General features: G+C 43.3%; 8 protein-coding genes across 14 annotated transcripts; 4 read left to right on the plus strand and 4 right to left on the minus strand.

Moving 5' to 3' along the window:
* Window positions 1-181: 181 nt before the first annotated feature.
* Window positions 182-2,981, minus strand: LOC125994124 (zinc finger protein OZF-like). 2 transcript variants are annotated; one of them, XM_049763342.2, is made up of 3 exons: window positions 2,922-2,981; window positions 2,664-2,753; window positions 182-1,528 (listed from the first exon to the last, which is right to left on the minus strand). In XM_049763342.2, exon 3 carries the CDS (start codon window positions 1,512-1,514, stop codon window positions 489-491), a length of 1,026 nt encoding a protein of 341 aa, XP_049619299.1. In that variant the 5' UTR covers window positions 1,515-1,528; window positions 2,664-2,753; window positions 2,922-2,981; the 3' UTR covers window positions 182-488. The 2 variants fall into 2 exon arrangements, with proteins under 2 accessions (XP_049619299.1, XP_049619298.1); XM_049763341.1 differs by lacking the exons at window positions 2,664-2,753; window positions 2,922-2,981 and adding an exon at window positions 1,838-1,981.
* LOC125994076 (gastrula zinc finger protein XlCGF57.1) lies at window positions 2,147-4,110 on the plus strand. Its single transcript, XM_049763276.2, has 2 exons — window positions 2,147-2,287; window positions 2,677-4,110. The coding sequence occupies exons 1-2, from the start codon at window positions 2,212-2,214 to the stop codon at window positions 3,993-3,995; spliced, it is 1,395 nt and encodes a 464-aa protein (XP_049619233.1). The 5' UTR covers window positions 2,147-2,211; the 3' UTR covers window positions 3,996-4,110.
* LOC125994031 (zinc finger protein 84-like) lies at window positions 2,856-7,598 on the minus strand. 3 transcript variants are annotated; one of them, XM_049763175.1, is made up of 3 exons: window positions 7,342-7,598; window positions 6,627-6,977; window positions 2,856-2,995 (listed from the first exon to the last, which is right to left on the minus strand). In XM_049763175.1, the coding sequence occupies exons 1-3, from the start codon at window positions 7,448-7,450 to the stop codon at window positions 2,952-2,954; spliced, it is 504 nt and encodes a 167-aa protein (XP_049619132.1). In that variant the 5' UTR covers window positions 7,451-7,598; the 3' UTR covers window positions 2,856-2,951. The 3 variants fall into 3 exon arrangements, with proteins under 3 accessions (XP_049619132.1, XP_049619134.1, XP_049619131.1); XM_049763177.1 differs by having other exon boundaries at window positions 2,882-2,995; window positions 6,642-6,977; XM_049763174.2 differs by lacking the exon at window positions 2,856-2,995 and having other exon boundaries at window positions 4,333-6,977.
* Window positions 7,599-7,673: 75 nt separating this feature from the next.
* On the minus strand, window positions 7,674-10,114 carry LOC125994134 (zinc finger protein OZF). Its single transcript, XM_049763355.2, has 2 exons — window positions 9,761-10,114; window positions 7,674-9,224 (listed from the first exon to the last, which is right to left on the minus strand). The coding sequence occupies exons 1-2, from the start codon at window positions 9,855-9,857 to the stop codon at window positions 8,269-8,271; spliced, it is 1,053 nt and encodes a 350-aa protein (XP_049619312.1). The 5' UTR covers window positions 9,858-10,114; the 3' UTR covers window positions 7,674-8,268.
* A 155-nt stretch (window positions 10,115-10,269) lies between these two features.
* LOC125994084 (zinc finger protein 84) lies at window positions 10,270-16,586 on the plus strand. Its single transcript, XM_068650144.1, is given in 5 exon segments — window positions 10,270-10,658; window positions 12,098-13,671; window positions 14,137-14,374; window positions 14,766-15,143; window positions 15,213-16,586. Coding segments are annotated over 5 exon segments (3,096 nt in total). The 5' UTR covers window positions 10,270-10,555; the 3' UTR covers window positions 16,016-16,586.
* Window positions 16,587-16,877: 291 nt separating this feature from the next.
* On the plus strand, window positions 16,878-18,902 carry LOC125994120 (zinc finger protein 664). Its single transcript, XM_049763336.2, has 2 exons — window positions 16,878-17,137; window positions 17,548-18,902. Exons 1-2 carry the CDS (start codon window positions 16,960-16,962, stop codon window positions 18,519-18,521), a joined length of 1,152 nt encoding a protein of 383 aa, XP_049619293.1. The 5' UTR covers window positions 16,878-16,959; the 3' UTR covers window positions 18,522-18,902.
* A 358-nt stretch (window positions 18,903-19,260) lies between these two features.
* Window positions 19,261-21,511, minus strand: LOC125994059 (gastrula zinc finger protein XlCGF57.1). The gene is made up of 2 exons (XM_049763251.1): window positions 21,345-21,511; window positions 19,261-20,815 (listed from the first exon to the last, which is right to left on the minus strand). Exons 1-2 carry the CDS (start codon window positions 21,424-21,426, stop codon window positions 19,359-19,361), a joined length of 1,539 nt encoding a protein of 512 aa, XP_049619208.1. The 5' UTR covers window positions 21,427-21,511; the 3' UTR covers window positions 19,261-19,358.
* On the plus strand, window positions 20,742-24,040 carry LOC125994125 (zinc finger protein 501). Of its 4 annotated transcripts, none has more exons than XM_049763345.2 (2): window positions 20,742-20,840; window positions 22,478-24,040. In XM_049763345.2, exon 2 carries the CDS (start codon window positions 22,656-22,658, stop codon window positions 23,778-23,780), a length of 1,125 nt encoding a protein of 374 aa, XP_049619302.1. In that variant the 5' UTR covers window positions 20,742-20,840; window positions 22,478-22,655; the 3' UTR covers window positions 23,781-24,040. The 4 variants fall into 4 exon arrangements, with proteins under 4 accessions (XP_049619302.1, XP_049619301.1, XP_049619300.1 ...); XM_049763344.2 differs by lacking the exon at window positions 20,742-20,840 and adding an exon at window positions 21,916-22,024; XM_049763343.2 differs by lacking the exon at window positions 20,742-20,840 and adding an exon at window positions 21,922-22,083.
* Window positions 24,041-24,045: the final 5 nt, after the last annotated feature.

Below are 24,045 nucleotides of genomic sequence, written 5' to 3' on the forward strand. Positions count from 1 at the left end.
ACCATCTTGGGACAAAATTCCTCGACGCAGTGGGAAATTAATCCTACAGACTGCAATTAGCACACCCAAAAATCAATTTGATCAAAAATAAATGTGTAGCGTTGGAACTTCATTATGCTGTCATTAATTGGAGGCTTTGTTAAGACCCGAGAAGTGGGCCACAATGAATTAAAAATATAACTAACAAATAGACAAAACAATCTTTAATAAACACACAAAATACAAAAGGGCAACTACTTGCAGTTGCAATTCAAAGTTCCAAATTCAAGGATGCTGTAGTCAAGGTTTTCAAAGACCCAACTGACCATTAATAGAAAACGTTTACACTCAGGTCTGATTCAGGTCAACAAGAAAAAACAATTTATTAAGTTAAAGATACTGATCTTTAAAAAAAGAAAAAAAAGAATTTACATTGAAAATGCTTTTTTTTTTTTTTTTTTTTGACAAATGGCTGTACAAACAAAAATGCCTCCATTGTGAGAAAAATGCTAAAAAGTTTGTTCTCCATTGTGTTTCCTTACGTGTGATTTCAATGTACTCTTATAAGCAAAGCTTTTACCACAAAGTGAGCAGGTGAAAGGTTTCTCACCGGCATGCGTCAGCACGTGCGATTTTAAACCGTTCTTATAACAAAAGTTTTTGCCGCAAACTGAGCAGGTGAAGAGTTTTTCTCCCGTGTGCGTCTGCATGTGAGAATTTAAAGTCTCCTTGTACGTAAAACTTTGAGCGCAAACAGAGCAAGTGAAGGGTTTTTCCCCGGTATGTGTCCTCATGTGTCTCGTCACGCAATGCTTATAAGAGAAGCTTTCGCCGCAAACGGAACAAGCAAAAGGTTTTTCCCCCGTGTGCGTCGCCGTGTGCGCCACCAACGAGATCTTATGGGCAAACTTTTCACCGCAAACGGAGCAAGCGAAAGGTTTTTCCCCCGTGTGCGTTCTCATGTGTCGACTCAAATGGTCTTTGATATAATAGATTTTGCCGCATACTGAGCAAGTGAAAGGATTTTCTAGCGTGTGCGTTACCTTGTGTACAATCAAAGATACCTTTTGGGAAAAGGTTTCGCCGCAAACGGAGCAGCGAAACGTTTTCTCTCTCGTGTGGGTTCTCATGTGTCTATTTTGATAGGCCTTGGTGAAGCTTTTGCCACAAACAGAGCAGGTAAAACGATCTTCATCCGTGTGAGGCCTCACGTCCTTCCGGGAGCCTTTCAAGCATTTATCGTCACCTTGGTTGTCTGCACAGATCCTCAAAGCTTTTTGGGACTGCGCCAGCTGAGCCGGGAGCTCGTCTACTGGCGAGCCTGCACGGCGCTCTCCACTTGGACCGTGAAAGCCAAGCTGCAAGCCACCAAGTGGGTGGTCGTCCTCGCTCTTCACCACAACGATGCTTAGCGGCAGCTCACTGACGTCCACCTCGTCCTCTTCCTCTTTAATCTTGGGAGGCTGTGGGCGCTCCTGTGCTGAACTGGAGCCCCCCACTTGCGGCCAGAGAAGAACTTCCTCTGGGCGACCCATCAGCTGTTGGATGTCTGCAGGACACAAGGTAGATGTTACTTTGGGCACCAATCAAATTAAAAGGTTAGATGTTCTTTTGACATTTCTTGCAGTGATCATTGATGCAAAGTTTTGTTGGAGACCATTTTTTTACAGGTTGTTAAATTAAGTATTGTAAGAAATCGGTGTTATCCCTACACCGACACTGTGGGGGTGTTTACGTCGAGATCTGCCAGGAAAACATCGTGTATGTATGACCTGTTCCGCATTTACGATATAATCAATATCGGGGCACCCTACCTCAAAAATATTATTTTCTGGAATTTGAACAGACAGACTTTCACCTTGCATGTGCAACACGATGGGCGCCAAGAAAATGTCGTCGTCTTGCCGTAGTCGCTTGATCTTCTCGCAACAAACTTGCTCCTCGTGCGACGCCATCGTTCTTTCAGACGCTCCGAATGTTCTAATTTCCACCTCGCTTTTTTTAGCTCTCGTCAAACCGGTTACCCGACATGTATACGGAACTTGTCGGGCACCAAGAAATCATACTGCGCGTGCGCGAAATTGGCGACGGCCATTGAAGAAGAAAGGGGCTTAAATTGGTCAGGCGAGAAAGACGAAGTGCGTCGTCCAAATTGTGGACGTGTGGTCACTGAAAGAAAATATACAAGAGTTGAGAAGAGAGAAACTAACTGGAATATTAGCGTCAAAAAAGATGGCGACGGACCGTGAGCAACTTTGTCGAGTAATCGACCACGAGCGACAACATGTGGACCCCCTTCACGAGCGACGTGAGAAAATCCCCCAAAATTTCAATGATCATCCATAATGTGTTTATAATATTATTCGATCGCTCTTCCGTGCGAAATTGCATGATGAACGAACACAACAAAACAAAGTCCGCCATTTTGATTTTACAATTGGCCAATCGAATAACGACCTGGACGTCACGTGACAGTATCTTTCATTTTGGGGGGTGTTTACTTATCCCAGCAGCCTATCTATTTAATTTGTTTGTTTTACAGAATTCACTTATCTTATTGTGAACATTTGATTGTACTTTTGCCGTTATTCAAGGTGATTTCCATCCAAACCAAAACAAGAATTAGCTCCACATTGCCATTCATGCGACACACAGCATAATATATAATATTTAACTTGTGTTACTTGTGGTCTACAGGTGGGCAGCCGAAAGTTCCACCTGATGGACCGAGGCCGAGCTCCTGTTTGGAGCAACAGCGTCCACAGCCACCCCACCTTAAAGAAGAAGAGGGGGAGACACAGAACCTTCACTTTAAAGCGGAAGAAGAAGAGGTTGATATCAGCCAGTTGCCACTGACAATCATCATTGTGAAGAGTGAAGACGTCAAAGACGAAGAAGTTCTTCATCACAGTCCAAGCGAAGGAGAACCAGCAGCACACTACCTCTTAGCTCATCGCGAAGACACAGACGGGTCATTGAGGAGTGACGTTGATCGTAACGGCGATGACAAAAATAACTGCAATGAGGAAAAGAAAACTGATCAAACGCGTAGAAGGCGTCACTTACGTAAAAAACTTTTTAGCTGTTCAGTTTGCCGCAAAACGTTTCCTTACGAGAGTACTTGGAATGAACACATGCAGACGCACACAGGAGTAAAACCGTTTAGCTGCTCAATCTGTGGGGAAGGTTTTGCTCGAAAAGGAAATATGAACGTACACATGAGAAAACACACAGGAGAAAATCCTTTCAGCTGCACAGTGTGCGGTGATAAATTTGCCCGCAAGGTCAATCTGATTGCACACACAGCAACACACACAGGGGAAAAACCTTTCACTTGCTCAGTGTGTGGTGAAAAGTTTTCTTATGAGTACAATGTTAATACACACATGAAAACACACACGGGAGAAAAACCCTTTGTTTGCTCAGTCTGTGGTAAACGGTTCCTTAAAAAGTCCGTTATGGTGAAGCACATGAGAACCCACACAGGCGAGAAACCCTTTAGTTGCTCAATTTGCAGCGAATGCTTTTCTTATAAGCACAGTTTGAATGTGCACATGAGAACACACTCGGGGGAAAAACTCTTTAGTTGCTCAGTTTGTGGTAAAAGATTCTCTCAGAAGCAAAACATGATCCAACACATGAGAACACACACGGGCGATAAACCTTTCACTTGCTCAGTTTGCGGTGACAGTTTTTCTTATAAACACGGTTTGAAATCACACGTGTTGAACCACACGGGAGGAAAACCCTTCACTTGCTCTGTTTGTAGTAAAAGCTTTTCTAACAAGTATGATTTGAATGTACACACGAGAACACACACAGGTGAGAAACCTTTTAGTTGCTCAGTTTGCGGCAAAAATTTCACCGTTAAGCAAAATATGATGAGACACACAAGAACACACTCGGGAGAAAAACCTTTTGGATGCTCACTTTGTGATAAAAGCTTTTCCAGTAAGTCTGATATGAACAGACATGAGAACACACACAAAAGAAAGTTAGTTGTGGAGCTTGTGTAATTCATCTGAATTTTCATAAAGTCACCTGAGACCAAATTGAATCTGGAAAGGTGGTAATGATTAAAAATTTGGTCACTCCTTTTGTCCTTTACAATAAAGACGAAACTCATCCTGACCTTTGGTGTCGCTTCTTACTCGACTCTCATTTGGCATTGTTATTAATACCGCCACAAGATGGCGATTGGTGTGTGTGTCTTTATACACATATATAAAAGCTAAATGGGGTGATAGCATTAAAATTTGAATTGCAACTAAATTATTCATCCCACACTTGATACAGAAAGAAAGAAAAGCCACAAGAGCTCATTTGTGAAAAGAATCTGAGCGATAGCAACCCAACATTTGACCGGTCCTTTATTGAACTATCTCTTTGCAATCCTACAAGAATCTACAGCAGAGAAAGTGAATACAAAACATTCCAATAATTGAAAGGAATGTAAACAGACAAAAAATATTTCTTTCCATTTGCTTTCATGGAGTTATGACAGAAATGAATCTATTTCTTGTTGAGACTAAATTGAACAATTGCGTTAAACAAGGTCTCCAAACAATCGATTGATAATCAAAACACGTGTTGGTTGATTTGATAATCAATTATCGGTGGTTGCTGATTAATTGTTGCACCTCTGCTTCAATGTTATTGAAACAACAGATTTGTACAACTTTGCTATCCAAGTCACCCAAAATAAAATAATGAACAAAAGATAATAACACATTGTTTGTCTGTCTCAGACTAAGAATCACAAATCAATCATGTGCCAACAACAACAATCAATTCTCTTCACAAAGAGTAAAAATTTTATATGTAAACTCAAAAAGTTGAATAACCCACAAAACAACCTACACAATGGTCTTTGTTGTACAAAAAGAACTTGCTATTCATTTGAATGGACTTTAGGGGTTAAATAAGTAACCTCAAAATTTGAGTCAGTCCTTTAGTTGGCCCAATTTGGGTTATATTTCAGCCGACTGTTTTTGGAGTGCTGATTTGACAGACTAAGGAATAGAAAGTACATATATCAGAAAAGTAAAAGATGAAAAGACGTCTGAAAAATAAATTCTCAAGGAAAGTAGTTGTACAAATAATCTAAGTAAAAAGTAGAGTAATTGCGTATTTGTAATTTGATCATTTAAATCATCATAAAAATGACGTTACAGTCTATGAATCATAAAAAAATCTGAGCAAAAAAATCTGGAAAAAAATGAAAAACCTCCCGAGAAAGAAAAGATTTTGGCACGTTTATTCCTTGTTGTGCGTTTGCATGTGTGCGTTCAAGTTTTGCTTGAACGCAAATTTTTTACCGCAATCTGAGCAGCTGAAGGGTTTTTCTCCCGTGTGCGTTCTCATGTGAACGTTCAGATTTCTTTTGCTGGTGAATCTTTTGGCGCAAAGGGAACAAGTGAAGGGTTTCTCTTCTGTGTGCCCCCGCATGTGTGCAATCAAGCTGTGCTTGGAAGTCACACTTTTACCGCAAACGGAGCAAATGAAAGGTTTTTCCCCAGTATGCTTCCTCATGTGTCTCATCATATATTGTTTTTGAGTGAAGCTTTCGCCACATTCTGAGCAACTGAAGGGTTTTTCTCCAGTGTGCGTCCACGCGTGCACGTTCAAATGCTGCTTTGAGGCAAAACTTTTCCCGCACACTGAACAAGCGCAGCGTTTTTCTCCTGTGTGCCTTCTCACGTGTTTGAGCATATATTGTTTTTGAGTGAAGCTTTCGCCACAAACGGAGCAGGTGAAAGGTTTTTCTCCCGTGTGCGTTGCTGTGTGCGCACTCAGCGAGGCCTCCTGAGCATATTGTTGCCCGCAAATGGAGCAACTAAAGCGTTTCTCTGCGTGCGTTTGCATATGTTCATTCAAACTGTGCTTGTAAGAAAGGCTTTTGCCACAAACTGGGCAAGTAAAAGGTTGTTCTCCCGTGTGAGTTCTCATGTGTGCGTTAAAAGTCGGCCTATAAGTAAAACTTTCTCCACAAACTGAGCAACTGAAGGGTTTTTCTCCCGTGTGCCTTTTCATGTGCGCATTTAAAGTCTGCTTGTAGGTGAAGCTTTCGCCACAAACGGAGCAGGTGAAAGGTTTTTCTCCCGTGTGTTTCCGCATGTGGGCCTTCAAACTTTTTTTGTAAGAAAAACTTTCACGGCAAACCGAGCAACTAATCAGACTCTCCCCTCTGTGCGTCTGCATGTGTATGTTCAAACTCCGCTTGTACGAATAGCTTTCACCGCAAACGGAGCAGGTGAAAGGTTTCTCTCCGGTGTGCGTGGCTGTATGTGCAATCAAAGAGATCTTTTTGGCAAACATTTCACTGCAGACGGAGCAACCGTAAGGTTTTTCTCCCGTGTGAGTCCTCATGTGAACCATCATATTTTTTCTGTTAGCGAATCTTTTTCCACAAACTGAGCACGCAAAACGTTTCTCGTCCGCGTGTGTCGCCATGTGCACAATCAAGGATCCTTTTTGCGCAAAGGCGTCGCCGCAAACCGAACAATGAAAAGTCGGTTTCTCGCCTGTGTGCGCTCTCATGTGTCTCACCATATTTGACTTGCAAGCAAATGTTTTACTACAAACGGTACAGCTGAAGGGTTTTTCTCCCGTGTGCGTTCTCATGTGCTCCTTCACGCTGTACTTACAAGAGAAGCTTTTACCACAAAGTGAGCAGGTCAAATGATCTTTTGCGCCGCTCCCCAAGCGTTTCTCGTCGTCTGCTGCGCTCCTCGAGGGTTTTTCCGTGTCGCCGCCGTGCGAAGGCGGAGCTGAGGGCTCGTCGGCGGGTGCTCCCCCGCTCGGACTGCGTCCATGAGGCCGCGACCACTCCACTGCCTCGTCTTCAGTCTTCACCACGACAACGTTGAGTGACAACTCACTGACATCCACCTCTTCCTCTTCCTCTTTCACACGACATGGGGTCAGATCCTCGTCTTCCTCTTTCACACGGCGGGGCTCCGGATGCTCTTCCTGACCATCGGTCGGTGGCTGGACGTCTACAAGATGCAAGCAAAACAAGAAATTTGAGCGGGTGTGCTGTTGATCCTGCTCCAATCAATGGGGCTAGGCCGGAGCGGTGTCAGAAGCAATTGTGCAACCTGCAATGGAAAAGAGACTTCATTCTGTTCATAAGTGAGGACACTGAAGAGTGTGACCTTTGACCTCCTCCAAGTGTAATGAGCCCTGGGAAATATTTTCTTTGATATGTTAGGACACGCTGAGTAATACATATTTTGATTGGTATGTCTTCCTCGGTAACTTTTCTAACATGTACACTGGGCTGATTAATGTCATGTATTGCCGCTTTTAATTTTTTCTTGTTCAATGTAATCGATGATCTGTTCAAGCGGGTAGCCAAACCTCGACTATGCAGCGCGGCATCGGAGGCCGACAAAATGGCGTCCGGTCGTCGGGCTTGCTCTTCCTTCTCCTCTTTCGCTCGACAAAGATGCTCCTCACGGGACGCCATCACTCCAAAGTAACCCGAATATTTATTTAGCAACTATGTCATGTTTTCTTCGAGCGAGCCACACAAGCAGGCGAACTCAACGTCGCTTGAACGCCCTCTAAAAGCACGAACTTCCGCCTTTTCTTCTTCGATGGTGTCTTTACGGCAATCATAACGTCAGAAGTAATACGTAGCGGCCCCCAACGGCGACTGCTCCAAAAAGAATGGAGAAAAAGATAATGGCTGAAGTTCAAATGCGGTTGTTTTTATTGGAATTAGTGTCTGGAGAGAAGAAAGTCTGGGGTCAGCTGAAGCTGTTGCCTTTGTCAGATTTTAGATGACCATTTCATTTTTGTTGAATGTGGCTTCCATTTTCAAATACAAATGTTTACATCAAATATTCACAAGTAAAATAATTCACGAGTGTGTGGGGAAAACAAATGTCAGGACTTGGCAAACTGACATAAGCTGTAATACAGCCAATCAAGCAATGAAAGAAATGATCAGTAGTATTTAAACATGATTCTACAGAAGCTTGAAACAAACGTGCTTCTTCTTTTATCTTGATTTTGAAAGACATTTTGAACTTTTAAATAGACAATATGAAACAGGGTTCAATGTAATCCGTGACAAACAGTTTTTTCTTCCTTCTGGTCTTTAAATACTTTACACACAAATTGGGTCACCTCCTTAAGACAACTCGGCCATTGTCTTGGTCAGACTTTGACGAATCAGAGTCACTCTTGCAATTTTCCAGTGTCAACACCGATGAGAGGTTCATCACTAAATATATCCGACGTGTAGATATCCAATGAGGAAGAAGGAGTATCTGCAAACGTTCACTCTGTGTGATGTATCCGCTTGTGTGCGGTCAAATTGGCCCGCTGAGCATATCTTTCGCCGCACAAGGAGCAACGAAAAGGTTTTTCTCCCGTGTGCGTTCTCATGTGTGTTACCACACAAGACTTGAAAGAGAAGGTTTTATCACACAGCGAGCACCCGTAAGGTTTTTCTCCCGAGTGTGTCCTCATGTGCGACACCATGTTTGGCTTAAGAATGAATCGTTTGCCGCACACTGAACAACTGTAGGGTTTCTCCCCTGTGTGTATCCTCATGTGCGCTACCATGCTTGAATTTTGAGTGAATGTTTTCCCGCAAACGGAGCAAATGAAGGGTTTCTCTCCAGTGTGTGTTCTCACGTGCGCTACCAAACTTTCCTTGTGGGAGAATTTCTTCTCGCACAGTGAGCAGTTGAAAGGTTTTTCTCCCGTGTGCGTTCTCATGTGTCGAACCATGTCGGATTTATTGGTAAATCCTTTGCCGCAAACGGAGCAAGTGTGGGGTTTCTCTCCCGTGTGTGTTCGCATGTGTCTTATCAGAGGTCCATTTTGAGCAAAGGTTTTATCACAATATGAGCAGCTGCCAGCGATCTTCTCGTCGAAGGCTTTGTCGTCACCTCCGCGGTCTGCGTCGTTCCCATCTTCCACGTGGTCGCTGTCTGACAGCGGCGCAGAGAATTTCTCAGGCGGGGGTCTTACAAGGCGGCAAGAAAGCTGAGGCGACTCAGGTGCGCTGTCGTCGCTCGTCACGGGGACGACAGTCAAGCGCATCTTGCTGACATCAGTCTCCTCCTCTTCCTCCTTCATGTGGAAGAGCTCTGGATCCTCCTCTTTATATTTCATGAGGGTGTTGGCTGGACCCTTTTTGTGTTCTTGGTGGGGCCCCTCTAAATGGGTGCTCCCCTCCTGTGGCTGAGGGGCGAGTTCTTCCCGATGACCAACCAGCTGGTGTACATCTATAGGACACACGCACGGGAGTCAGGGTGAGTCATATTTCCGGCATTATCAAAAAGATGGAGGAGCTCAGCTGTTTCATGATAGCTCAACCTTTGAGCGACGCTACTTGAGACATATTACTTATGACATCATTGCCACAAATATGAATAGGTAGACTGACTAAGCCTTTTGAGCTGCTAGCCAACGGCGATGCTAAGCTAGGAGGGGCAGATTGGCAGCAAATGAAAAGTGCGTGATCAGAAGGAAAACAAAGGATGAAAAATTTGCAAAAACAATTAAATAGCTTTAAATAGCTTTTTCCTCACAAAACCAAACTTCAACCTGCAAGAAATTACACCTTTATTGTGAAATGATCCAAACTGTCTTGTGGTACTGTGACTTCTCCTTGAAAAAAAACAAATCTGCAACTTTATTTATTATACTTAATGAAAGTGGAGGGGAGCCAAGCTGAGAAGAAGAAAAAAAACGTCTTTGATTGAGAAACTGAACGTGCTGAGAAGAAGTAAAAGGCGAGCGAGCCTCCAAGCACACCTACCATTTTTGTGCATCATCGTCCCAGCAGCATTTTGCAGTTGTGGTCGCCACTCGGTCTCGTCTCGAAAACAACAAACTTGCTCCTCACAGGACGCCATCGATCTTTCAAAGAGCTTTGCGTCGCCAAAACTTTCCTGGCAACTCGCTTGTCTTTTACAAGGTTTTGCTACCTCGCCACCTTTTGGCCTAAACGTCCACTTTTCTCCTGCTTATTTCTCTCCATTTGGGGACCGTGGCATCGAGGGTTAGCGCCACCTACTGTGCTGGAGTGTCACTCAGCGGCCGGACATTGCACATTCCATGAAATATGGGTAAACGGTGAAATCCTGCAATTGAAAAGGGAGATGAGTTGGGAATTTAAAACAAAAGAATTTTAAAAATAAACATGAAAGAATCCTGCAAAAAATATAATACTTCTTGTCCCCATGACGTCAGTTCCGGTGCGACGCGCCATCCCGGGGTTTCCAAATTCTAGAAACGTTTTTTAAAAAAAAGTCCCAAAGACGATTACCCAGCTGAGTCAGTCTTACGACGCTTTCAAATGCGTCATGTCACGAATGGAACTTCCGTGGCCAGTTTGGACAGGCTTAATGTGAATTTAGACACCAACCGCGAGCGGGTCGCACCGGAAGTGGGGTCATGCACCCTGATGATGACCGCCCTTCGGACACGTGTATCCAGATGAGCTCGACTCTGCCTCCTCTGAAGATTCTCGGCATCATTCTCTTAAAATAGCTAGTTCGACGCTGTCCAAAAGACGCCTTTGTTAGCCGAACATCCTTAAACAAGTGTGAAAATGTTTGCAAAGACCACAGCAAAGTACGTGGAGGAAAAGGACCGTACTCGTCGACGACTGGAAGATCTTTGGCTTCAGCCTTATGTTGTGCTTCGCAGAGCTGGTTAGTACTTGCTTAGGAAATAACTACCGTATTTGCCGGTGTATTGGTCGACCTTTTTCGATCCAAAATCGACCGAAAAAAATCGACCTCGACTTATACACCGAGTCATAAAATTTAACTTCGTATTCATCGCTTCAAATGTGATGGTAACCAAGGCCGTTTCTCATGCATCTCATTGTGCGTTGCACTTAGAAAATTTGAACCGTGCGGCGTGCGCGAGTGCGCGGCCCGCTGGAAGTCCAATGAGGCGCCGCGATCTCCTGCGCGGTGCTTATAAAGTGCCGATCCGCTCGGCTTGGAGCTATTTCCGACCTCCCGTTGGTGCCGGGCGGCGTGCGCGAGCTCGCCGGCCGCGATCTCCTGCGCGGTGCTTATAAAGTGCCGATCCGCTCGGCTTGGAGCTATTTCCGACCTCCCGTTGGTGCCGGGCGGCGTGCGCGAGCTCGCCGGCCGCGATCTCCTGCGCGGTGCTTATAAAGTGCCGATCCGCTCGGCTTGGAGCTATTTCCGACCTCCCGTTGGTGCCGGGCGGCGTGCGCGAGCTCGCCGGCCGCGATCTCCTGCGCGGTGCTTATAAAGTGCCGATCCGCTCGGCTTGGAGCTATTTCCGACCTCCCGTTGGTGCCGGGCGGCGTGCGCGAGCTCGCCGGCCGCGATCTCCTGCGCGGTGCTTATAAAGTGCCGATCCGCTCGGCTTGGAGCTATTTCCGACCTCCCGTTGGTGCCGGGCGGCGTGCGCGAGCTCGCCGGCCGGGATCTCCTGCGCGGTGCTTATAAAGTGCCGATCCGCTCGGCTTGGAGCTATTTCCGACTTCCCGTTGGTGCCGGGCGGCGTGCGCGAGCTCGCCGGCCGCGATCTCCTGCGCGGTGCTTATAAAGTGCCGATCCGCTCGGCTTGGAGCTATTTCCGACCTCCCGTTGGTGCCGGGCGGCGTGCGCGAGCTCGCCGGCCGCGATCTCCTCCGCGGTGCTTATAAAGTGCCGATCCGCTCGGCTTGGAGCTATTTCCGGCCTCCCATTGGTGCCGGGCGGCGTGCGCGAGCTCGCCGGCCGCGATCTCCTCCGCGGTGCTTATAAACAGCCGCATGCGCACGGCCTCCCGGAATTTGAACACATTTCGTCAATAAATTTCGCATATTGAATTTTGAAGTTTAATATAATGCAACAATTGAGCTCGACTTATACAAAGGATATATCATAAAATCGTAAATTTCCGTCGAATTTTAGGGGGTCGACTTATACACCGAGTCGACCTGTACACCGGCAAATACGGTATTTTATTTTATGAATCCTCTCACAGTGTTTATTTTTAGTAGAATTCTGTCGGAATCATCTGTGTTAGGCAGATTGAAGAAGTCCTTGTATCAGTTTTGCCCGTTTCTCTTCAACTTTCATTGTCAATATACATTGAAATCATGTGTGTTTGTCTTGTTTTGCAGACGTCAGTGAAGCTATTCGTCCTAAGCAGCAGGAGCCAGAGCTCCCTCGCATTAAAGAGGAGGAAGATGTGGGCAAAGAGGTCCACCACATGAATGAACAAATGGAGCAGACCTTTCTTTGCACCATAAAGGAGGATGAAGAGCTGGAGCGACCTTGTATCAAAGAGGAGGGAGAAGACTCCTGTGACATTAAAAAGGAGGAGGATATGCCATTAACTGGTGTTCCTGCGAAAAGTTTTGATGAGGTGAGCAAAGGGGCAGAGCCCCCAAGCTGTAGCTCAAGTCAACAAATGACCCGAGAAGGTGATGGAGACCGCTGTGGAGGCTCACAAGCAGATAGTGATGACGTGTCGTCACATGCTCCTGCTGCTGCTGATGAGGCTCAAAAGAAACACAGGCAATGTTCTCAGTTTGGGAAATGTTGTACTAATAACAGTGTTTTGAAAAAACGCATGAGAATGCACACAAGGAAGAAAAACCTTTCATGCTCAGTTTGTGGCCAAATATTCTCAGTGAAGACAAACTTAAAAAGGCACATGAAAATCCATACTGGTGAGAAACCTTTTTCATGCTCTGTTTGTGGACAAAGATTCTCTGAGAAGGCAACTTTAACACGTCATAGAAGAATCCACACTGGTGAGAAACCTTTTTCATGCTCAGTTTGTGGCCGAAACTTCTCTGCGAAGAGATATCTAACATGCCATACAAGAACCCATACTGGCGAGAAACCTTTTTCATGCTCAGTTTGTGGCCAAAGATTCTCTACGAGGGGAAACTTAAATAGGCACACAGAAGTCCACACTGGTGAGAAACCTTTTTCATGTTTGGTTTGTGGCCAGAAATGTAGTCTTAAGGAAACCTTAGAAAAGCACAAAAGAATCCACACTGGTGAGAAACCTTTTTCATGCTCAGTTTGTGGCCAAAGATTCCGTCGGATGGGAACTCTAACAGTTCATACAAGGACCCACAGTGGTGAGAAACCCTTTTCATGCTCAGTTTGTGGCCAAAGATTCTCTGAGAAGGGAACTTTAACAAGGCATACAAGAATCCACACTGGTGAGAAACCTTTTTCATGCTCAGTTTGTGGCCAAAGATTCTCTCGGAGCGGATATTTAAAAGTGCACACAAGAACCCACACTGGTGAGAAGCCTTTTTCATGCTCAGTTTGTGGCCAAAGATTCTCTCGGAGCGGATATTTAAAAGTGCACACAAGAACCCACACTGGCGAACCTTTTTGATGCTCAGTTTGTGGCCAAAAATTCTCTCAGAGGGGAAGTTTAAATACGCACACAAGAATCCACACTGGTGAGAAACCTTTTTCATGCTCAGTTTGTGGCCAAAGATTCAATCAAAAAGGACATCTAACAGTTCATGCAAGAACCCACACTGGTGAGAAACCTTTTTCATGCTCAGTTTGTGGCCAAAGATTCTCTGAGAAGCAAAACTTAATAAGTCATACAAGAACCCACACTGGTGAGAACCCTGTTGCCTCCTCAGTCACTTGGCAAAGAGTTTCTATTGAGAATTTCGAGTTTGTTGGGGAGATGAACAATGGTCTGAAGTTTTCATCTTCTGTTTGAGCAGACTTTATAAGACTACTCTCTTTCCTGCCTATCCAACTTCATCCCTCCTTTTTCCCCTTTTAGCATGCTTAGGGACTGCTGTGTGAAACCACTGTATACAGTATAATTGCCATTTTTTTATGTTTGGCTTCCATTCACATTTTTGTAGTATCAATGATAATTCTGTTCTATGTACCTTTTGATTGGGATGCTGAACTCCTTTCCTATGACACGTGTCATGTGATACGCCTTAATAAATGGAGATCCATGAGATGTGAGTCATTTCCATCATTTTACGACAGTAAGTATGTTTATTATTTATTTATTAAAAAATATCGGCATGCACATCTGACAGAATGGCGGAAGCATCTCCGTATTGAAACAGTACTGTAGTTCGCCAGCTGAGGGCAGTGTCTATTTTGACGTCTATATAAAGCTATTTCGAAGAAGAGAAGGGCTCAGATTAGCATAGCATAATACTCCTCGCTTCCGCACAGCGACAATTTCTGCTCTTGTTTGGTTGAGAACAACATCAAAATGTTGAAAGAGTTGGTAAGGGAGCGATTGATTGCGGCCGCCGATGACATCTACGTGCTTTTTGAAACAACCATGGCGTCGTACAAAGAGCAACTTTGTCGAGCGAGGGAGGAGACAGAGCGTCATCGACGGCAACTGGAAGCGGTTTGCAAGGCACAAATTGTCGTACGTGTCGAAGGTTTGTCCACTCAATTTCTACTTGGCATTTCCAAATGTCTTTTTTTTTTTAATGCAATATATAGGTTAGTGTGTAAAGCCCCATTTCCATCAAACTATCCCTCCATTGTTCTATTGTGTTTGCTAATTGTGTTGAAAATGTTAATGGATGATATGAAGACTCTTGAAAACCATTGCGCAGTAATGTTAGTTTTCACGGAAAACATTAAATTCTCTGGGTGACCCCAAACTTTATTTGCTATATGTTCATTTGAACTAGCAAGCACAACATACGCACGGCAGCCATCTTGATGTTTTTTTCCCCACCAATTGGAACACTGTCTAGGCATCACGTGGTGGTGAAAAGTATGTACTTTATGTGCATGTGATTTTTGTTATGTTGTGTCTTGCAGATGTTGAGCAGCTGCTTGGTCGTCAGGATGAACTTTCCGACGTAAAGTGGAGGAGCTCTAGTTTGGAGCACGAGTATCCCCAGTTCCCTCACATTAAAGAGGAGGAGGAGGAGGCCGGGATCAGCAGGGCAACCTCCGCGGAGAGTGACAACGAGGGAATTGAACCACCTGAATGGTCGCAGCAAGAAGAGGAGGAGGAGGCCGGTATCAGCAGGGCAACCTCCGCGGAGAGTGACAACGAGGGAGTTGAACCACCTGAATGGTCGCAGCTTCATCATGGCAGTCTGTGTGGAAGACCACTACCAGATAATCTCTTAACTCTACTGTCAGATGGTCACCCCCTGGAGGAACCTTTGGGGAGCGAGCCGAATTGTGAAGGTGATGACAAGTTGACTTAAGTTACACTCTGCTAAGGAATTACACATTTGTGTTTCGTGTGTCCTGCAGACCTGCAGCAGCTGATTGGAGATCAGGAGGAACTTCCCTCTCAGCCGCTGTGGGGGCTGTCCGGTTTGGAGCTGGAGCATCTACAACACCCCCACTTTGAAGAGGAGGCTGACGTCTGTAAGTTGCCACTGACCGGCGTCGCTGTGAAAAGCGAAGACGAAGCACCCGAGTGGTCGCAACTTCGTCGCAGTCCAGGCGAAGACCACTGTGGCGGATTGGGCAATCTCTTAGCGCCAATGTCAGACGGCGACAATAACGAAGAACCTTTGAGAAGCGACACTGACTGCGAAAGCGACGACAAAGGATCGCAAGGCTCTCAAAAAGACGGCCCTGAGAAGAAAAGTTCTCGGAAACGCAAGAAGCGTCCCACACTTAAAGAGCATTTCAGCTGCTCAGTTTGCGGTAAACGTTTTACTTGTAAGTCACATTGGATGAGACACACCAAAACCCATACAGGAGAAAAATCCTATTGTTGCTCAGTTTGTGGAAAGACATTTTCTCGAAAGGAACATGTGGAATTACACATGAGAACGCACACGGGAGAAAAACCCTTTCGATGCTCAATTTGCAGTGCAACATTTTCTGTCAAACAAAGTATGAAAAAACACATGCGAAGGCACACCGGAGAAAAACCCTTTAGTTGCTCCTTTTGCAGAGCGACCTTTTCCCGGAAAGAAAGTCTGGATAAACACATGAGAGTTCACACGGGAGAAAAACCCTTTTGTTGTTCAGTTTGTGGTGGAAGCTTTGCTCAAAGGTCTAATATGACCAGACATATGCAGATACACAAAAAAGCAGAATAAATCTTTGACAGAGTCCCCACAAAAGCACAATTTTCAAAGCAGACCAGCTTTTGTTTTTTATTGAATTTTATGAACATTTATCTTTTTACGTGGCCTGTGAAAGTTTGATCCAATTTGTCCTTGTATTCTATTTTTCGCGCTTTGTCCAGACGTCTAATAGTTGCTTCATATTTTCAAACAATCTTATATTATTAGTCATGTTTTTATCTGGTAGCTTAGCATGTAGCTAGTTGAAAGTCCTAGCGCACAGGTGTTAAAACTAAAAGCAAATCGTGTCTGTCAACTTTCACAACACTCGCTAAAATCTGTACCAAAAGGTTTATCATGTAATACCGTTGAGATTTTGCAAGATTTTTTTGTGCACATTAGGTCTATTGCAAATCCTGAAGAGCCATAAATATATTAATAAATCAAATGTTGATTTCTCAAGGATGGGCAAGCCAAATGCGATAATACTGTCATATTCCAAACAAAATGTCAAAGCAATGTCAATGTTCGAAACAAAATGCTGACTGAAGAAAATGTATTTTCCATGTTGACAAAGAACAATAAAAAGGTTTGATTAATAAAAGACTATTGTCATGAATCCAAAATCAATGTCTGTTAGTGTCAGGATAATTCAGGGTGTGAAACTTTTGTAATCATCAAATTTAATGTGCCATAGTGTATGTTGTTTTGGTGCGTGTGACTTTCTCTAATGTATTTGTTTTGCGTGAACGGGTGAGTTTTTAAGTCGGTTTATTTAGTTTATCGTTGATTAGCATTAGTTTACAGCACAGGTTTGACACATCCAAGATGGCGGACGCGCATACGCATACCAACTCGCTCCAGGCGCGATCGATATTTGATGGTTATGTGTGGAAGAATTCACAAGCGGAAGTTAGCATCATAGCACACACGGCGGCTGAACGATTTGTGTTCTCGTACTATCGTAAACTTAAAAAATGTTGAAAGAGTTGGTAAGGGAGCGACTGATTGCGGCCGCCGACGAAATCTTCGAATTGTTTGAAAAAACGATCGCATCGTACGAAGAGCAATTATGTCGAGTCAGAGAGGAGAGTGAGCGCCAACGACGACAACTGGAAGATGTTTGCAAGGCTCAAATTGTCATTCGCATGGAAGGTATGTCCACTAAAATTTCACCTAAAAAAAAACTCTGCCACTGTTTAGGGTATTAAGAACTACACAATCTTTTGTTTTACAAAAAGGCGCGGTCAAAGAAGTTAGATGAATTTATTGCAGCAAATTCCCGTTCCAAGGAAGATCTCATCATTAGGTCATCATTAGGTCATATTGTCTACAAACGGCGTGGTAAAACAAACAGACGGAAGCCATCTTGAGTCTCCGATTGAGCCAATCAAATTGATTACTTGGCGTCACGTGACCGCCCGCCGTGTTTAAAATCTGATCGAATACAGGACAGGATACAACAATCAAAAGTTGAATAATTCATTCATCATCCGAACTAAGCATAAAAAACACTTTTCTTAGCCCATGTCGGCCAAACTGTTTTTGTTACTTTCATCTTTTAGATGTCCAGCGGTTGATTGTTCATCAGGCAGAACTTCCCTCACAGTTGCAAGAGCAGCCACAGCCCCCGCAGCAACAACTAGAGACCAGTGTGAGTGCTTTGCCACTGATTGGAGAATCTGCGGAAGAGTGCAAAGAGGAACCAACCGAGCTTTGTCATCACAGTCCCAGCGGAGACCCGTGTGAAAAACCAGCGCCTGAAGACGCCCAAACGCCACTCGTAAAAATTGAAGGCATAGAAGAAGACGAACCTTTGAGGAGGAACGCAGACTGTGAAGGTGACGACAGGCCAAAGAAAAAAACTCCCTGCAAAAAGGAAACAATTCCCTGCAGGAAGAAAACAACTCGCAACAAAAAGAAAACAACTCCCAGCGAAAGGCACAAGTCTCAGAAATGCTCAGCGGGTAAAGAAATAACCCACAGCTGCTCAATTTGTCACAAAAGATTTTCTCGAGCCAGAGATAAAACAAGACACATGAAAACACACACAGGGGAAAAGCCTTTTTGCTGCACAGTTTGTAGCAAAGCATTCTTTCGAAAGGATCAGATGGAAGAACACACAAGAAGGCACACTGGAAAAAGACCCTTCGGCTGCTTAGTTTGTGGTGCAGAGTTTGTTCGAAAACTACATTTGGATATGCACATGAGAATCCACACAGGAGAAAAACCCTTCGGCTGCTCAGATTGTGGTGCAAAGTTTGCTTGGAAAGCAAGTTTGGATATACACATGAGAACCCACTCAGGAGAAAAACCCTTTCCTTGCTCGACATGCGGGAAACGATTCACTACCAAGGCGAACTGTGGAATGCACATGAGAGTACACACAGGAGAAAAAAACTTTTCTTGCTCGACATGCGGGAAACGATTCGCTACCAAGACGAGCTGTGGAATGCACATGAGAGTACACACAAGAGAAAAACCTTTACCTTGTTTTGACTGTGATGAAAGGTTTGCCGATACACATGCGGACACATGAAAAGTAAAACGTTTTTTTTGTTTTTTTTTTTATTTCTGAAGAGGAGTAAATGCTGTTGAGCTGTGTTTTACCAATGTGGGGCAATACTAGTATGAGCCATGTTTTGATTTTGGGTCTTGTATATTTTCCAATATAGTTAGTTGTTATTTTGATTTGACTTTTGTAGTTTAATTTCTCTTCTACCCGAACCATTACTTCCAGTTTGTTATATATATATATATATATATATATATATATATATATATATATATATATATATATATATTTTTAAAGCTGTTTTAGTGTAGTTTCAGTAATATTTTTTTTTGTAAAATGGGGAGTATTTGTGAAGTGCAAGTTAAAAAAATGTCGCGTAATAAAGTGACTACTATTCCCAAACAACTCTTCCTTCCTCTTTACCTACGGATGCAGAGCAGAACCAAAACAGACGCATTTTAAATGTACCCAGAAAGAAACTTTTTCCATGATAAAACGTTACTTTTTTTAGTCACTGGATCCTTTCATTTCTGTCTCTCCTTATCCTTCACACACTCCGTTTCCACCTCACCATTCTGAATGAGCCGCCACTGGCCCAAATGAGTATGCTACGTCATTTTTCCTACCTGCCATATTCTTAGATAGATAGATAGATAGATAGATAGATAGATAGATAGATAGATAGATAGATAGATAGATAGATAGATAGATAGATAGATAGATAGATAGATAGATAGATTACAAAAGAATACACAAGAGTGGCTTGCGGTGAAAGATGAATGTTTTTAATGCCTTTTGAACGGTTACATGTTGAGTAGACATTGAAGAAAATGATATTGCATGTTTTCATCTCATGACTTTTTATTCAGTCTCTGTTTTGTGTTTTCGCATGTGTTCAATCAAACTGCCCTTGTGAGCATAGCTTTCACCACAAGCTGGGCAACTCAAGGGTCTCCCCGTGTGAATGCTCATGTGTGTGACCACATGGTTCATTTGAGAGAATGTTTGATCACAAATTGAGCAACTGTAGAGTTTTTCTCCCGTGTGTTTACTCATGTGTGATTGCATCCCACCTTTTTGAGAGAATGATTTACCGCAAACAGAGCAATTGAACAGTTTTTCCCCCGTGTGTGTTCGCATGTGTGTTGCCAGGTGTGGCTTTTGAGAGAAGGTTTTACCACAAGTTGAGCAACTATAAGGTTTCTCTCCCGTGTGCGTTCTCGTGTGCGATACCAGATGTTGCTTTTGGGAGAAGATTTTGCCGCAAGTCGAGCAACTGTAGGGTTTTTCTCCCGTGTGTCTTCTCATGTGCGTCGCCATCGCCGCTCTATGAGAGAAGGTTCGGCCACAAGTTGAGCAACTGAAAGGTTTTTCCCCCGTGTGTTTTCTCATGTGTGATAGCATACTTCCTTTCTGGCAGAATGTTCTACTGCAAAATGAGCAACTAAAAGGTTTTTCTCCCGTGTGTAGACGCACGTGTCCGAGCAACGTTCCCTTCTGAGCAAATTCTTTACCGCAATGTGAGCACTTAAAGGGTTTTTCTCCCGTGTGCATTCTCATGTGTGCTTGCATACTTCCTTTTTGCGAGAACGTTTTACTGCAAACTGAGCATTTGAAGGGTTTCTCTCCTGTGTGTATTCTCACGTGTTCCACCAGTGATCCCTTTTGAGAAAATTCTTTACCACAATGTGAGCAACCGAAGGCTTTTTTCCCCGTGTGTGTCCTCATGTGTCTGACCAATTTTGTTTTATTCGCAACTCCTTTACCACAAACCGAGCAGGTACAATGTTTTTTACGCGTTTCTGACATCTTGTTCCTCGCCGCTCTTTCAGAAGTTTTCAACTGCATGTCTGGGATGCTCCGCGGAGGTTCTTCAACGTCGTCGCTTTCCGACAGCGGCGCTAAGAGGTTGTCTAGCGGCGGTCGTCCACTTGGACTACGATGATGAATTTGTGTGCACTCCAGGGGTCCGTCTATGTCATCTTCTCTCTTCACATCGACACCAGTCAGTGGCAAGTCAGCCTTTTCCTCTTCCTCCTTTATGTGGAAGGGCTGCAGCTTCTTCCACTCCAAGCTGGAGCTCCCCCACTGCTGTTGAAGTGGAAGTTCTACTTTTGTCACGCATTGTGGTGAGCTGCTGCCAAGAAGCTGCGATAACTCGGGCAGTTTTTCTTTGACTCTTTTGTCGTATTCGCTCTTCACAACAGTCGGTGGTAACTCCTCTTCCACTTTAATCTGGCAGGGTAAAGGATCTTGTGCTTCCTCCTTAACATGTGGGGGCATAGATTCCTCTTGGTACCCAATGGGCTGCTGGACATCTGGAGAACACACAAAGAACACATGGTAGGACTTTCAAATAAAATCATCAATGTGATGTAAATTGAACGATTGACTTGCAGCTGGTGTGGTTGCTTGTGTCTCTTAATTTTCTTGCTATGCATTTTTTAAGTCACAACAGTTTACAATTTTGGTATTATTTATCCATCCATTTTCCAAAAGTAATTAAAAATGATTAATGACATAATTATAAAACAGAAGTTGGCAGAATTTCACCAGTTGTATAGATATTTAACATTCTTGATATTCATCACTTGAAAATAATAATTGATATGACGAGATTTTAGTCATATCAATTCTAGTCACTAGAATCATCTTTAAATGATTTAAGTAGAATTATCTTTAAAAATATTTAGCTGATAATGCGAGTCTCGTGCAAATCCATCTTTGACAATATATGTATTTTTGATTTGATAAATCGCGTCTATTATCGCGAACGCTCGTAACAGAATCACAAAAATCTTTAGTTTTTAGTTCTTAAATATGTTAAGAGAAGATTAGCAACCAGACCTTGGAGAATTTGAGAAGAAAAATCAGTTTCACGTTGACTCTCCTTGTCCTCTCTTGCTGGACAAAGTTCCATTTTTGACATTTTCACGTAGTTGGTGGATTTCACCGCTTCGTCCACTCAAGGCGACACCAACTTCCGCATTTTATTCTTCAGTGGTGGAATAAAACATCTTTGACGCCGCACGACCACCACCTTGTGGCGATATTTATTAATAACCAAAAGTGCCCAAATGAAAATAATGCACGAATATGGCATGAGCTATTTCATTTTTCAGCATAGTGTATTTATTTATCAATTTCAGTTTTTATTTGATTATTTTAACTTTTTTATTTAATATATTTTGACTCTCCAGTGCCTTGCGATTTTAGCGACCCTGGTAACAAAAACTCAAAACAAAAAACAGAAAATAAATCATGTAACAAGTCCTAATTTTTAAGGGCAGCCAAACTGAACAAAATATGTGCAAAACGCAATCTTTTTTTGGTGAAAAGCAGTAATTGTTGCGGACCAACAGATGGCGGTAATGAAATATTACAGTTTGCAACCACCGTTAAACACTAAGACGAATGAGCCTTTTGTCCCGCCCTTGTGTGATAATACGCATGCGCAAACTTGACATGCAAAAACAGACGAAACCGAATAAAACTCGAGGAAAAATGAAACAATGATTAATTTCCCAGTGAGTGATTGAAGTTCTGTTTCCCTAATAGGATGCTAACAAGATCCACAACAGTTTTGGTGGGTTTCTGCTAGTCCTATTATAATTGTGTTTGTAATGTTTACGTTCGTGTATGATAGCTAATGCTAACGTAACTGTGGCGACGAGGTAGAATTAAGTGTCAATATTTGTTAATTCGATGTACATCAACAAATTTAATTATTACTAGGTCATTTTCATCTTTTGATTTTGCTCACATTTGTAGTCCGAACGTTGCAATGCTGTTTGCAGCAACCCTGACAAGTTAATGCTGCTGAAGATTAAACCAATTTGTGCTGTGATTTATTTGTGGCTTTTTGGGACGAATCTATATACAAGGTGTCGTTTTACGTGGGCACAGGTGATTGAAACAATTGTATTCCCGACTCTTAATAATTTACACCAACAACCAAAAAGTACTTTTCATATTTTCAGGTGGTGGTGATCAAGAGGCTCCAGAGCTCTCCCACTTTGCAGAAGAAGTGGAGGAGGCTAATGATGTCATCAAATTGCCGTTCATTTGGTGGAGAGTAAAGAAGAGAAAGGACAAACAACCCAAGGTGTCACGGCTTCCAATTCCAAGTAGAGGACCACCACCGGACAAACACTCAACATGGAAGAACCTTTGAGGAGCAGCACAGAATGTAAAGGTGACAGCAAGTCGCAGTCGTCCATCCCCATTAAAGAGGAAAAGGAGGAGGCCGCTATAAGCAAGTTGCCACTGACCGGGGTCTCAGTGAAAAGCGAAGACAACAACGAACGACCCGAGCGGTCACAAATTCAACATCGCAGTCCGAGTTGGAACCAACGTGGAGGGCCACCATCAGACGACCACTTTACTCCACTGTCAGACTGTGACAACATAGAAGAACCTTTGAGGAGCAATGCAGACTGTGCAGGTGACGACAAACTGTCAAAACACTCTAAAACGGAGACAACTCATGGCAACAAGAAAGTTTTACAAAGACACGAAAAACGTGTTACCTGCTCAGTTTGCAGTAAAAGTTACACCAAAAAATCAACATTGAATAGACACATGAGAACACATACGGGGGAAAAACCCTTTAGTTGCTCCGTTTGTGGTGCAGCATTCTCCAGAAAACAAAGTATGCTAACGCACATGAGAACCCACACGGGAGAAACACCCTTCTGTTGCTCCGTTTGTGGTAAAAGCTGCGTCACAAAACAAACTTTGGAAACCCACATGAGAATACATACTGGAGAAAAACCCTACAGTTGCTCATTTTGCGGTAAAGAATTTGCTCGAAGTGGACCGATGCTGAGACACACGAGGATACACACAGGAGAAAAACCTTTCAGTTGCTCAGTTTGCAATAAAAACTTCTCTCAGAAAGGAAGCATGCAGTCGCACATGAGAACACACACAGGAGAAAAGCCCTTCATTTGCTCCACTTGCGGTAAAACGTTCTCACAAAAGGAAAACATGATGACGCACATGAGAACACACACAGGAGAAAAACCTTTTAGTTGCTCAGTTTGCGGTAAATCATTCACTCAAAAAGGAAGCATGGAATCACACATGACGGGACACACAGGTCTTAAACCCTTTAGTTGCTCAACCTGTGGCAAAATTTTCTCTAAAAAACCACATCTGGTATCACACATGAGAACCCACACGGGAGAAAAACCCTTTAGTTGTGTAGTTTGTGGTGAAAATTACGCTCATAGTGCTAGTTTGACTCAACACATGCGGAAACACAACACTGAGCAAGCATAAATGTCGAATCGGGTGAAGAAAATGTGTGTTATTCAAGACTGACTATAACAACATGGGATTTCATTTTCTTCTCAGAATGTAAACATTTATTGTGGTCGGTACAGTAGTAGTATAAAATATCACATTTTGCCAAGTCTATGTGATATCACGAATGTTGTGCCCATAATGATTTGAAATATTACAAGAAAAATGTGATAATTATATGGAAATATTAAAGCCTTGGGACAAAAAAAAATAAAATACTGTCTCTTTAAAATTTACGCCG

The sequence above is a fragment of the Syngnathus scovelli genome, chromosome 3 (genome assembly GCF_024217435.2).
Source record: "Syngnathus scovelli strain Florida chromosome 3, RoL_Ssco_1.2, whole genome shotgun sequence".
NCBI lineage: Eukaryota > Metazoa > Chordata > Actinopteri > Syngnathiformes > Syngnathidae > Syngnathus > Syngnathus scovelli.

Excerpts from the sequence above, each read along its gene's own strand:
- LOC125994125 (XM_049763345.2), top strand. The coding sequence starts at position 22,656 with ATGGAAGAACCTTTGAGGAGCAGCACAGAATGTAAAGGTGACAGCAAG.
- LOC125994134 (XM_049763355.2), bottom strand. The coding sequence starts at position 9,857 with ATGGCGTCCTGTGAGGAGCAAGTTTGTTGTTTTCGAGACGAGACCGAG. Across the intron at positions 9,225-9,760 it reads GACGATGATGCACAAAAATG|ATGTACACCAGCTGGTTGGT; the intron begins GTAGGTGTGCTT and ends TGTGTCCTATAG.
- LOC125994120 (XM_049763336.2), top strand. The coding sequence starts at position 16,960 with ATGTTGAAAGAGTTGGTAAGGGAGCGACTGATTGCGGCCGCCGACGAA. Across the intron at positions 17,138-17,547 it reads AATTGTCATTCGCATGGAAG|ATGTCCAGCGGTTGATTGTT; the intron begins GTATGTCCACTA and ends TTCATCTTTTAG.
- LOC125994059 (XM_049763251.1), bottom strand. The coding sequence starts at position 21,426 with ATGTCAAAAATGGAACTTTGTCCAGCAAGAGAGGACAAGGAGAGTCAA. Across the intron at positions 20,816-21,344 it reads TTCTTCTCAAATTCTCCAAG|ATGTCCAGCAGCCCATTGGG; the intron begins GTCTGGTTGCTA and ends TGTGTTCTCCAG.
- LOC125994124 (XM_049763341.1), bottom strand. The coding sequence starts at position 1,934 with ATGGCGTCGCACGAGGAGCAAGTTTGTTGCGAGAAGATCAAGCGACTA. Across the intron at positions 1,529-1,837 it reads CATCGTGTTGCACATGCAAG|ACATCCAACAGCTGATGGGT; the intron begins GTGAAAGTCTGT and ends TGTGTCCTGCAG.
- LOC125994076 (XM_049763276.2), top strand. The coding sequence starts at position 2,212 with ATGGCGACGGACCGTGAGCAACTTTGTCGAGTAATCGACCACGAGCGA. Across the intron at positions 2,288-2,676 it reads GGACCCCCTTCACGAGCGAC|GTGGGCAGCCGAAAGTTCCA; the intron begins GTGAGAAAATCC and ends TGTGGTCTACAG.
- LOC125994031 (XM_049763174.2), bottom strand. The coding sequence starts at position 7,450 with ATGGCGTCCCGTGAGGAGCATCTTTGTCGAGCGAAAGAGGAGAAGGAA. Across the intron at positions 6,978-7,341 it reads TGCCGCGCTGCATAGTCGAG|ACGTCCAGCCACCGACCGAT; the intron begins GTTTGGCTACCC and ends TGCATCTTGTAG.